Here is a 13,503-nt window from a genome sequence, read left to right on the forward strand (position 1 = left end):
CCTGTGGAACTTCAGACTGATTGCAGAAACTACGATTCAATGGAGCCTAACATCCCTGAAGGATAAAGATGTGTAAAGTACGTCTGACGCCAGCATACGAAGCATTCAGATGCGTCTAAACATCTCAGTTTGCGAAGCAGCATTCCCTATCGTATCGTGAAATTTAGAGCAGTGTTGTATGCTCTCCGAGGACTTTGAACCTCGACGTTAAGGCATATCTAAATGTAGTAAGTGGCACTAATCAGAGTGTGGTCGGAGGTTTACAGGGTCGTCACGTCCTAGTTGCCGATTAACTTTCGTAACTATCACAGAACGAGGGAAGCTCGCGATGGCCAGTTGCTTGATCAACCCTTGAAGTAAAGCTTCATTAATCCTGTAGTCGAATTCAATATGGAACCAATTACGGTTGTATGTCTTGACAACACATTTCGGTATGTCGATTTCGTTTTGCACCATTTGATGAAGATATCTACAAGTAGGAACAAGTATAACAGAACATATTCAAATCATGAAGCCGTTTTTTTACGAGTAGGGAAATCTGCTGAGCACCTTAGAAGATACGGTACACGGTACTATCAGACACCTGAGAAGACAACTCAGGGAGTGGGGTTTAGGTATCCCGACCCCCCTAATGGGGCGTGAGGATCCCGACCCACTAAAACCCTACTCGAGTTTCCAGCCTCAATCCCCTCTGGCACCACCTTATCGGTATTACTTCAGGGAGGGGCTATTGTGCTTAATGCACTCGCTTAGATATCTACTGGACTATGGTAGTTAGGCTGTTTATTCGCCGTTGATCGGCTCTCCAGCGGTTTTGTAGCTCAAGTACAATCTGGGTAGCTGCCGCATGAAGCCGTTTATACTGACCTGAAGGCAGCATATGACCGAGTTGATCATGGTGTACTACTAGCTAAGCTTGATAAACTGAGAGTTGTGGTAACCTCTTATCTACAAAACCACAAAAAGGGCTGTAAAATTAAGTAGATCTTTGTCTGTCTAGTTTGGAAATTGCTCAGCAGGAGAACCTCAGAGTAGCACTCCAGGACCTTCACTATTTTTGCTGTTCATAAATGATTTATTCCGACTACTTCGCAGACGATTATTTTATGCTGACCACCACACTAAAATCTACTCGACCGTTCGTACCTCAATGAACCGCTTGAGCCTTCAACTGCTGTTTAACATGTTCGCGGAGTGTTGCGATTGTAACTATAGGACGATTAGCATCCCTATATGTTCAGTTATTAGTTTCGCCCTCAAAAAACAAGCATTGCTTCGTGACTACTGCATCGGCGGCCAGCATTTGTGCTTGATAATCAATCAACTTTTCGACAGTATAATGATAAGATAATCAGCAAAGCAAATCGCCAATTCGTTTGGCGATTTGAGTTTTGGTCTAGATGGATTGAGAAAAACATCACGGCTACGACGACCTTGAAATATTAGCAGGGATATGTATCGATACATCTCGAATTCAACGACACCAACAGTTTCCGCCCGTAGGAATGCGGCATTTCAACTATCGCCTGCATGAAGCAGTTCGGCACATGGTTGTTATTCGTAATAGTCGATATGACTTTAATGTTTGACAGTTTGTTCTGTGTTTTGTAATTATTTGATATTTTTAAATCTGTGTTGTGAAAGGATGCTGGGTTTTTATGCGGCTTTAAGGATGGATAATTTATTCTACACAAGTAGGGTTTCCCAGCCAAAATATTTCCGTTAGTACATTATGGTCAGTTGAATACAGCAAAAGAGGACACACCACAATAGATCAAAGAACTGGTCGCAGTGGTCCAAGGTCCCCAACAAGGAAAAAAAAAATGGTCAGTTGAAATTATGACAAATAAATCGTATGATTTCCGATATACTTTGCTGCTTCATCTGCATCTGCAGAAGACCAGATCTAAAATACCAACCGTCTCGGGATGGTAGGAGATTGTTTTTACCTGTTATAAACTGCCGAAACCCATTCCATCGACGTGCTTGCGACAAACACCATTGAGCCATGTAAAACGGGGTTGGTTATAGTCGCCACATATCCAACACCAGATTAGAACTAAAGGCCAGTTGATGACATCCAGTAATTGAAATTGCGTAGGCGAGTGAACGGTCTGATGTGACGCTTTTAAACGTCAGCTTCCATTCCATTTTTTTCACACTATTCTGGAAGCAGGTCATTATCTTCCAGGAGTACGATACAATCAACAACTGAAGTTATCGCACGGAAGAACTTGAAATCATCAGCGATCATATATTTCTGTGCTTTGAGCAAGTTGCATAAATCATTGACGAACGACACTAAGAGCAATGGTCCGAGATGGACGCCCTGTGGGACGCCACTTTGGTGGCACAAATACGAGAAAATCTACACTGTTAACCAATCGGAAAAATCGCTCCGTTTCAATTTTTCCACAACGAGTTTTCATGTGGTTGGTGCACAATTAAGGGCCTATCCACATATACAGCGTTAACTTGCACTCTTCTCGACGCTATGTATACATCGCACAATTCTATAACCGGACACTTTCAAGCGGAACGGTCACCTCTCCGTTCGAGATGTCGCAAACAAGGTGAGAGTGTCGTATATAACTGCTTCGAGCTAATAACCAAGCCAAACTGTCGACTCATAAGGCGAGAGTGTAGTGACTCCAAATCGCGACGATAAACCAAAGGACGATCCCTGACGATGTTCACGACGATGCTAACGAAGTTCGGTTGCGTGGTGATGGATGGATGGTGATGGACGACGTAGGTTTCTGTCAAGAGAAATTTCAGATAGCTTCCTGAGCAGGACTCTTATACGGCATCCTGAGGGGGAAGGTGGCAGACATTTTCAACTGTTTGAAACTTTCGAAGTTCAATAAGAAATATCTGGTTTGGCAGGTTATCTGTACCTGTGGCTTGAAAAGCAACACTCATTGCCGGTACCGGTACGACCAATGAGCACGATTAATTTACGTGAAAGATTGTCTGGAAAAAACGTTGCTTGCCTTTCCTGGAGTAACACAATTATTCCGTGCTGTTTTAGCCGGATCATTTTATCATTACCGAACAAAGGTCATGCGGTGGTATGTCGCCAATTGCTACTTAAGGACAAAACTCTCCCAACAAGTAGCAGCTCCGCGCAATTGACGAATATTGGGCCATCGTCAAGTGGAGCCTGGAAAAAAATTTTTGAAAGCAAGAAGCAGTTCAAGGCAAACTGGCGCTTTTCGGCAAACAAAGTGAACGAGTTGGCTGTACAGAATCTTATGCAGGAGTAAAACAAAGGATACGACTTTTCGGGATTCGATCAATAGGAAGTTCAGCTGAATATTTTTTTCTGTATCGGCTAAAGATGCTTACCGCTCATTGCTACCGTTTGCTGCTGTTGATTGGACGGCGATCACAACGCAAAACGTTGTAACATGCACCGAAGATTTGCGGCAATAAAATGTACCTAGTCGCCAAAGGCGCTTCCTGTCACCGTGATGATATTATATTTGCAAAAATGAATTACCAATCGAGCGAGTGGATCGTATTCGTTATAATAACCTCGGTGTCTCGTTTATGGTAATGAAGCAAGTGGTCGTATACTTTTTGGCAGCAATTCAAATCGGCACAGCTAAAGGAGCAAGCAAGATTATTTTTAATTCGCAATAAGCGGAATTAGAGCCCCGCCCATTTAAAGGCTCATAACAATCGTTGAATGTTCAGAAAAAATATTTCGGATTGTACTGGAAAACCTTTTCTGCTAGGTAGTTAGGATTGCTTTTACGGAACTTCCTCATTATAGGTTACTTCTCTATTCTTTTCACTATCTTAATGTCTGTTTAGTTAAGTATTCTACAGGGTTCCATTCTTTTTGATTTATTTTGTTAAACTATTTTCATATTTCATATTTTCATAAAACACAAGCACACTGGTCTAACCCTATATTTCTTCGACAGGACGGTTTCGCACCTCCGGATGATATGCCCCCAGAGGAGGAAGAGTACTAGAGCGGTACAGCCTATACACACGCACTCGACTGTTACAAGAGAAAGGTGAAACCAACAGGACTGTCAACAGTGTGCGAATTCAACAAGACAACACAGTAAATAGGAGAAAGCTGTAATTTAAAGATATGAGAGAAACAAGATTGCGGTAGTGATGAGTAGTTTTCTTTTTGTATTTAAACATTATCCATTATATTATTGATACCGATTACCAACATGACTAATTAAAGCAGTTGTTGCGACAGTGAATAAACTGTCTATAATCGCGTGTCATTTACATGTGTGAGTTTGCAAAAGTGTTCAGCATGTAAGTGACTTGGCAGTAACAGCGGAAGAAGTAAATCGAGTCAGGTTAGATAAAACATAGGTCCTCTAAAAGCACCACATCGATTGCGAGGAAAAGGTATTCTAGCGTCCCGTAAATATTTAGGCTAAATCGTAACTTACGCTGCGTATAAGATTTCGTTCCAGCATTTTCTTATATCCCAAATGAAGACAATATTTGTATCGCAAGTATTTTAAATGGGTGCAAATTAATCTATTCTACAATTATTGTTATTACGCATTCTCTCCTATATTGTATGTTGTGGCTTCGAAAATTGTGTTGTCTAAAATTCCCCCTTCATTTGAATGCTTAAGGCCAAATCAATGAAAAAATAATAAAAATATAACGATCTGCTCCATATCGCGCTAAAATACAGCTCAGTAACGCAAAAGCCTTGTTAATCATATTAAAAAATTATTACCCTACTATTCCTACAAAACTTTACCCTTACAATCTACCGCTAAAATACCTGAAATTCAACGAACCACTGTGGTTCTTATCGATCGGATTATCTACTTTGTGCTAATAGTGCATAGCTACATCATAGACAGATAGTGCAAGGTAATACCCGACAGCGCGAATGTTGCAACTGTACTAATTTATATTTGTAAATCAATTGTGTAAGAACGATGTGTAAAAATGAACACACACAAGCATTAGCTCAAATACTCTGTTAGAATGAGATCGAAAACAGCGCTCTCCCAAATGTATTAAAAATACGAAACGAACAACCGTCGCGATGATTCACCAGACGAAAGAAATAATATCACGATCAAAGTTGCTGCTTTTTTTGTAATCTAACAAAACAACATTATAAACAACAACACATTGAATACATTTCTGTTTTGTTATCTCCTATCGCTGACAGCGAAAGTTTCGACTATATACAGAACAGTATGTAACATAAAATAAAGAAAAAATATCAAAAAAAGCCCCTAACTCAATTTGGTTCTAAAAAAAGCTTTTTTCTGTACGGACATTATCACTAATGTGAAATTTATTTTTTTCATTTAATAGAAAATACCGTGAATGAAGCAAATCGGGGATGTGTTTTCTTTTCTCGCCGATGACAGCCTGGAAAACCGCCCGCCCCAAGTCCATGTTATCAAGATACCCTACTTCAAACCAAATAAATGTGACTCTTTTTGTCGTCATTTCGTACTCTCGCAGTGAAAATGAATCGAGGTAAGCATCCTCATTCTGTATTAGCCCGTTTGATAGCCTATACTATTTAACCCGTTTGATTTTGCTGGCGGAATGGAGAATACCACCCATTTTCGCTAGACAAACCGATAAGTCGGAATAAAAAATACGGCTGAATACCACGAAAACTTATCACGATTGTCACTGAAGTGATTTGAAGGCCACGCCCTTTCACTATGACGTGAAAGTAAACGTATCCATGAAAGTGACGATCGTATCGTAATAGGTGCTATGATTACTAGTTTGCCAATGGTCCCCAAGTGGAAAACACCTTTCGGAATACTGTTCTACAGACAAAAATAAGCAGAAGCCATTCATTCGTATATTTTCACATAGCGCAACGAGAGATCAAATCGCTGTACTGACTGGTGATGTCGATCAGTTTGATAACGTCACGTTTGATTAAAAATAGTTACGCAGCGATAAAGCAATAAATATTCAGATTCAACTGAAGTGGCTTCGGTTGACTGAAAACCGAGTACCGATTAAGCGTCAGTTAAGCGGCTTTCAATTGATCGTGATGATCAATTTTGTTGCTTGCTTTGTATTTCCCATTTGAATATAGGTATACCTAATAATGGATAAATTGCTTTAAATTTATCTGAATTAAATGTGACTCAAATTGCCATTCCCTGCTGTTAATTACTAGCTCCATTTGAAGCTCCGTAGGGATTTTGTTCTGAAATAAATTTTCCATCAAAAAATACAGAATGAGCTTAAGGGGGCATAGTACTTTTTCAACTTAAAAAAATCGAATTTTTTTTAATGATTATTTCGAAAGATTAACATTTTGACCATATGTGTTTCAAGTCATTTCAATGAATTCCAAAAATTGACAAAGTTACAGCTATTTGTACCGCGCATGTCTGGAGCGATTACACGGCGAATAAAAAGTTCAACGTCTTTTCTCGAAACCAGGTTTTGAAAGTCGGTACCATAAATATCTCAAGAACGGCTCAAGCAATTCGCATGATTCTTTTTTTGTTTTAAAGCCAACAAAATTATCTAGTGTTTGACCCATCCTTTTTTTGATATTACTATTTTTGTAGTTTTTAGAAATGTTTAAAGTCAATTTTTTCGACTAAAAACCTTACTTTTATGTTTGAATGTCCGCCATTTTGTTATGCGTTCGAATTTTAAAAAAAGGATGGGTCAAACACAAGATAATTTAATATTCCTTCATGTCGTTTTGGAATTTTTCAATTCGGATAAGCCCCCCAGCGCCAATCCATGGTACCGCAAATCATGTTTTTTTCGAATGATCATGTTCAAGGAGCCGTCGGGAAGAGGGGAAGAGGTTCACATATGCAAACAAAATTGTAAATCTATACCTATAAAGAAGGATTTCTGTATGTCTGTCTGTCTGTCTGTCCGTATGTTCCTTATAGAATCAAAAACTACTGAACCAATCGGTATGAAAATATGCATCTAGAGGTTTTTTGGGGCCAGGAAAGGTTTTAGTGATGGTTAGAAACCCCTTCCCCCACTAAGAGGGGGGGGCTCCCATTCAAATGAAACACAAATTTCTGCATAACTCGACAACTAATCAAGCAAATAGAACAAAATTTGGCATGTGGGTGTTTTCGGTGACAAGAATTTATTCTATGGTAAATTGAGACCCCTCCCCTCTTTATAAGGGGAATTATAACTCCTCTCCTCTTTAAAAGGGGGGGCTTCCATACAAATTTCCTCATAACTCGAGAACTAATCAAGCAAATGGAACCAAATTTGGCATGTGAAGGTTTTCGAGAGCAAGAATATTTTCCATAGTAAATTAGGATCCCTCCCCACTTTAAGAGGGGGGGGGGCTCCTGTACGAAAGAAACACAATTTTCCTCATAACTCGAGAAGTAATTAAGCAAATGGAACCAAATTTGGCATGTGGGTGTTTTTGGAGACAAAAATTTTTTCTATGATGAATTGGGACCCCTTCCCGTTTTAGGAGGGGGGATCCTATACACATGAATTACAAATTTCCTCATAACTGAAGAACTAATCAAGCAAATGGAACAAAATTTGGCATGTGAAAGTTTTCGTGGGCATGAATATTTTCTATGATGAACTGGGACCCCTCCTCACTTTAGGAGGGGGGCTCCTATACAAACGAAATACAAATTTCCTCATAACTCGAGAGCTAATCAAGCAAATGAAACCCAATTTGGCATGTGAAAGTTTTCGAGGGCAAGAATATTTTCTATGGTGAATAAGGACCCCTTCCAACTTTAAGAGGGGGGGCTCCTATACAAACGAAATACAAATTTCCTCATAACTCGAGAACTAATCAAGCAAATGGAACCAAATTTGGCATGTGGGTGTTTTTGGAGACAACATTTTTTTCTATGATGAATTGGGACCCCTACCCACTTTAGGAGGGGGGGCTCCTATACAAATGAAATTCAAATTTCTTCATAACTCGAGAACTAATCAAGCAAATAGAACCAAATTTGGCATGTGGAGGTTTCTGGAGGCAAAAATATTTTCTATGGTAAATTAGGACCCCTCCCAACTTTAAGAGGGGGTGCTTCTACACAAATGAAATACAAATTTCCTCATAATTCGAGAACTAATCAAGCAAATGGAACCATATTTGGCATGTGGGTGTTTTTGGAGGCAACCATTTTTTCTATGATGAATGAGGACCCCTTACCTTTTTAAGAGGGGGGGCTCTCATGCAAACGAAATACAAATTTCCTCATTACTCGAGAACTAATCAAGCAAATGGAACCAAATTTGACATGTAAGTGGTTTTGGACGCAAGATTTTTTTCTATGGTGAATTGAGACCCCTCTCTTCTTTAGAAAGCGAGTTATGGCCCATCTCCCCTTTAAGAGGGTGGGCTGCCATACAAATGAAATGCAAATTTCCTCTTATCTCGATGATTCATGATTTATGTACAACACAGGTTAATTTGTGGCAATACGAAGTTTGTCGGGTCAGCTAGTATTAGTATAAAATGCAATGTTTAAAATGCAAAAAACCCGAATCGATTCGCTTTTCGCGTTATCGAGAATAAAATATTTGAAATTAGGCAAAAATATGGTGTAAAAAGTACTATGCCCCCTTAAAGGTGTAACAATAACCCACAAAAATTTATTAAATCAGTTTATGACTAACAGCATAGTTTCACTGGATGCTGCAAAATATTCTACCACAAAAAAAAACGAATCAGATTCACTTTCCTGACGTCTTCTGAACATCTTCACTTTTATGCGTTCCGTCGCAGAAGGGGCGATTCTTGGTTTGCTTACAATTACATAACCAATAGGTGCCGGTCTTTTCCACTTGGAAACGCACTGGTCTACAAAAAAAGTTAACGTTAATCTAGATTTACGAACTTTTAAGCATATAATTCTGTATCAAACCTCAGCGTGATTTTGTACTGCACTAATTTATGGGTGCCATCGCAGAGTGGTTGCGACTTCGATCTGCCGCATAGACACCAAGAGTACCGTTTCCCTGTGTTATCATAGTACTTGTTTGAAACTTCGAAATTAGTTCAAATGAAATGGTTTAGTTACCTTCTTCAAGCTCTATTCTGAAAGGTTTTTTATCGTAAATTACACCATTTTCCTTCTGATGTTGAGCCGAAGTTAGATCGGCAATTACATTCCTTGGAATTTGGTCGCTGCTCGCACGAATGGAGGTTGTTGAAATTGACTTCTGTTAATATAAAAAAATGGATTACTGTGCATTAAATAGGTAACCTAGTTACTTTACCAGAATATTACAAGACGCAAGATTGAATAACTTTTTTCCTACTAAATGCATTTTGATTCGAAATATAATTATAAATTAACTAAATAAGAGAAACAAATTGTATTTACACACCGAGCAATTCGATCAACACGATGTACAACATGTAGTCGCCGTAGTGCTACGTTGTTCCGCTCCAATTTGGAAATGTAAGCAGTTCTGGGAGATCGTTTGGTGTTTGCTATCATAGAAGAGATGTTAGCTAATAATGCTAATGCTTACAATTTTTTCAAATAGTTAATTAACCATTTCTGAGAATGTAACCAATCGTTCAGGCCTAAAATCAATTATCATTCATTCAAATTATCGCAGACTTAAAAAACTACAACTGCTAGATAAATATGGTCATCTGATATCACTGTTCTTAGTTCTGCAGAAATGACATGTTCAGCCACGTATACACTACTGTGTTCGCCAAGATGACAGACAAACAGAGGTTTAGGTTTGTTCCACGATCGATACTCGATACGGAAAAAAGTGTTTCGCTGACAATTCCTTATCAGTCAGATCCGGCGTTTAGGCCGGCGAACCGGTGCGGTATAACAGAGCCTCGCGCTTGGGGATGACTTGAGAAAAATGTTAAAAATTCTAGTGGACAATACCTGGTTTTATACAATACAACTGACTGTTCTGAAATATTTGTGTGATTTTTTTTTTTGTTTCTTTCCCTCTTTTATTCAAAGTGTCCAGAAAACATCGATTAAATTAGATCGTGCTGATTTGGAATGTGTCGTTACATAATGTATAATCGCTAAAAGATTAAGAGACGGTACTTTGGGTTTTTCTTGATATTGAAGGTGCTTTTGGTGCGTCCTTCGCTTCAATTTTTGCGACTCTCGAAACGGAATCGACAAAAACAAGATTTAAGCAGCGAAATCATAGCCTCATTGGGAGATACATCGGTCACGATTCCGGCGATGAGAGGAAGTCCACAAGGAGCTCTCTCACCCTTGGTTTGGTAACTGGTGGCCGACGAGTTCTTTTACAAGCAGTACTTCTTGGTTACGAGACTATTGCCTATGCCGAGGATGTAGTACTTATCGTCAGAGGAAAGCTTGAGATAAAAATTTGAGCTTAGCTCTCCAGCTAGATGATGCTGGAAAGCATCTCGTTGGAAAAAATACAGGATTGTAGATTAAACAGTTAAACAGCGAGTAACGCACAATGAGGGGACTCCTAACTGGACACAGTCCAGCTCGTTATCATTTAAACAATATCGAATGATACCGATAGCTTCCGCTTTTGTAACTCTGCACTTGAAAGTTCAACGCATTTGCTCTGTAATTGCGGGGCTCTTGCTGTATCTAGGCATGACTTCTTTGGAAGTTTCCTTCTTACTCCATGCCGAGTATAGAGCCCAAATCCCAAAAGGTCAACTATGTAGTACTGAATCACGATATAGGGTTACATCTATCTAGCTCAATTTAATTAATGGATATGAGCAGTTCGGAAACGGTGTACAGCAATTGAAGCCTGCGCCAAAAAAACGATCATGAAGACTGTCACAGTGGTCTTTCAACCTAATGCTCTTCTGTCATACAAAAAAGGGCCTCGCTGCTTGTTCTGCACAGGGACTCGCGCGCTGTAACGCTGGCTCTGTTCCTTATGGATCATAATTTAATGTTCAAAAGGTCATATAATCGACCCTTTTGCAGGACTTATGCGACTATTCAAAAACTGAATCCAGAAATATGCTACACGTATTTAGAAACATTAGCAGTGAATTTGAATGCAATGTCTTCCTGTCTGTTTATATATAAGGCATATACATATGTAATGCAAAATCTATACCAGACGAAGATATTTTGCTGTTGTTTGTTTGATCGATTAAATATCAACGCAATAAAAAAAATAACCGTGCACAGGAGTACCCATTTAATAATCCCATGATAAAAAGTGTCCTGATTTTGTTCAAACTCGTTTTCTGAAAACTATATACGTAGGTATATTTTTTGTTTGGTCGGTACCATTTTAAGTCAATGGTAACATAAATCATCTTTGCCATGAGACGAGAAACGATCTTCAGCAAAAGTGGCCAAATCCTAATCTTCGCAGCCGATCTCGACATCAAACTTTGGGTCAGTGAAGGCAATCTACGGTAGACTAAAAACGTAACCTAATGCTCCTAGGTTACAAATCAATACGTTAAAAACCAAATATGCGATCGAAAAGAGGCTAAAAAATAACGTCTGCCTCTTACAGATCATCGTAGCAAATTTTTATAGGCTGATCTTGGTTCAGTTTGATTGGGCCTCGTCCCAATTACAGTCAACAGCCCGATCGCGGTCCAGAAGCCTGGAATTATCTAGAGGCAAAATTTACTTGTTTTAAATGCTGGGATTTTTTTCTAATTATCAATGAATATTTGTTCTGCAGGCTTCGAGCGTTTTAACAATCTTGCTGAATTGGCCGTAGTGAAAACAGAACAAATATTGGTCCAACAAAGTATGCGCTTTGCCTGTCAACATCCACCAGCCTGGTATGGACTTTTTATGTCACTTTCCGTACAAAATAAAACTAATTTCTATACACAACTTTTCTAATCTTAATATCCGATTAATACCGATGAATCCAAAAAATAATGATCAATTAGATTGTGAGTCCTTCCCTTTAAAGTTTAAACCCAAAATCGATCAAATTGAACCAACTTGTTGAGAAACGTGATCTGGTCAGTCGCACATTTATGAAATACTAAATTTCGAAACTCTGGGAGATTTGTACCCAGCAGAATGGTTGCACGCGTGTAAAAATAACGTGTCATATTCTATTTGCTTTGAGCATACGTAAAGACCTTAAATAAAAAAGTGCCAGATACTTGAAGTAATTGTTATCCTTGCGATGCCATAACTTTTCCGGTATATTTTCTTCCCATGACCAAAATCCCAGAGTTGTCAGAAGCGCCATGCGCAAAAGTGTTGTAAGTAACCCCGGTATTGCAAGTATCCCCGCATGACGGTAGTCAAAACAGTTGAAGAAATGAAGAGAGTTTGCGCAAGTATGCAAAATATTTCGATTTTGGAGTTGTGCAAAATCTCATAGCTGGGATTAAAGCCTAAGTACGGGCATTCGAATACGAAGGCGAAATTTAATAAAATAAAGACGCTAAAACTAAGGTTAATTGTTTCATTTGATGCCCTGAAAGTTTGATGACAATCGGATAAAAACTTGAATTTTGCGAATTAATTGTGAGGGTTGCAATTTTACCGTCGACACCCTTTAATACAGCTCAAACCTCCTAAAATGATTGCTGATGGACATTCTTTAAAAAATAATGCTTACCGTGAACTATATATGTTTTGTAAGTGTTCGTGAAGTTTTTTATTTAATTTATATGAACAATCTAACCTTTACAACCTCAAAAGGGCGCAACCCGAAGCTAGACTATAGTCCAACAATTTTATTTTTAATTTGGCTCCGAGGTGTTGGCTAGTAATACAAACCAACTGGTATTTACCGTTTTTATGACTTCTTTTTTCATAATAACGGTCCATAGGCCGATGAGATTAAAAACTTTGGAATTACACGTTGCACCCGATGGATTTTTTATATAAAATTTCATTGGCATCCCATTGCACTTAAATTTGTAATTGGAATTGAAATTGGACTCAAAATTGAACTTGAATTTCGACTTAAAATTGGTATGAAATTGAATACCAAATTAGACTTAAATTTGAGCTAATTTCGACTTGAAACTTGACCTAAAATTAAATTGAAAATTGAACTTTGAATTGAACTCAAAAATGCACTTTAATTTGGACTTCCAATGCGAGGTGAAAACACGCATGGGGTAGTGGCATATGAAATTGAAATTAATCTTAATAATATGGAAATTCCCTGCAATTTGGAAGGAATCTTTCATGTTTCCAGTATTCAAAAGTGGCGATCGTCGGAACGTGAGGAACTATCGTGGCATTACGAGTCTCTCTGCCACCTCAAAGCTATTCGAAATTATAGTAAGCACCTTTATTCTGTCTCGTACGAAAAATTATATTTCCACTGATCAACATGGATTTATGCTTGGGCGATCTGCTGGCACGAACCTTCTTAAATTTACGTCAACATGCATTTCGCACATGGAACAAAAGGCTCAAGTCGATGCAATCTATACAGATTTGAAAGCGGCGTTCGATCGTATAGACCATGGCATACTATTAAGGAAAATTTCACGACTTGGAGCTTCACAAAAGTTTACTCTATGGCTTGATTCATACTTGCGTGGCAGAAGTCTGCGTGTGAATCTCA

General features: G+C 38.7%; 2 protein-coding genes across 8 annotated transcripts in view; one reads left to right on the top strand and one right to left on the bottom strand.

Moving 5' to 3' along the window:
- The window catches only part of LOC128734396 (microtubule-associated protein RP/EB family member 1), a 30,771-nt gene extending 25,436 nt beyond the window's left edge, over nucleotides 1–5,335 (top strand). For all 7 annotated transcript variants that reach the window (XM_053828579.1, XM_053828582.1, XM_053828584.1 and 4 more), the window contains exon 6: nucleotides 3,933–5,335. In XM_053828579.1, coding sequence (XP_053684554.1) covers nucleotides 3,933–3,983 — 51 coding nt within the window. In that variant the 3' untranslated portion in view covers nucleotides 3,984–5,335. The remainder of the gene's footprint in view (nucleotides 1–3,932) is intronic.
- A 2,902-nt stretch (nucleotides 5,336–8,237) lies between these two features.
- On the bottom strand, nucleotides 8,238–9,341 carry LOC128737440 (CDGSH iron-sulfur domain-containing protein 3, mitochondrial). Its single transcript, XM_053832075.1, has 4 exons — nucleotides 9,226–9,341; nucleotides 9,027–9,168; nucleotides 8,871–8,964; nucleotides 8,238–8,806 (listed from the first exon to the last, which is right to left on the bottom strand). The coding sequence occupies exons 1-4, from the start codon at nucleotides 9,274–9,276 to the stop codon at nucleotides 8,680–8,682; spliced, it is 414 nt and encodes a 137-aa protein (XP_053688050.1). The 5' UTR covers nucleotides 9,277–9,341; the 3' UTR covers nucleotides 8,238–8,679.
- Between the last annotated feature and the right edge of the window lie 4,162 nt (nucleotides 9,342–13,503).

This window comes from Sabethes cyaneus, chromosome 2, assembly GCF_943734655.1.
Source record: "Sabethes cyaneus chromosome 2, idSabCyanKW18_F2, whole genome shotgun sequence".
Classification (NCBI taxonomy): domain Eukaryota; kingdom Metazoa; phylum Arthropoda; class Insecta; order Diptera; family Culicidae; genus Sabethes; species Sabethes cyaneus.

Coding starts and splice junctions, on each gene's coding strand:
- LOC128737440 (XM_053832075.1), bottom strand. CDS start 9,276: ATGCATTTAGTAGGAAAAAAGTTATTCAATCTTGCGTCTTGTAATATT. Junction 9,169..9,225: donor TTGCGTCTTGTAATATTCTG/GTAAAGTAACTA, acceptor TTATATTAACAG/AAGTCAATTTCAACAACCTC. Junction 8,807..8,870: donor CAGTACAAAATCACGCTGAG/GTTTGATACAGA, acceptor CTTTTTTTGTAG/ACCAGTGCGTTTCCAAGTGG.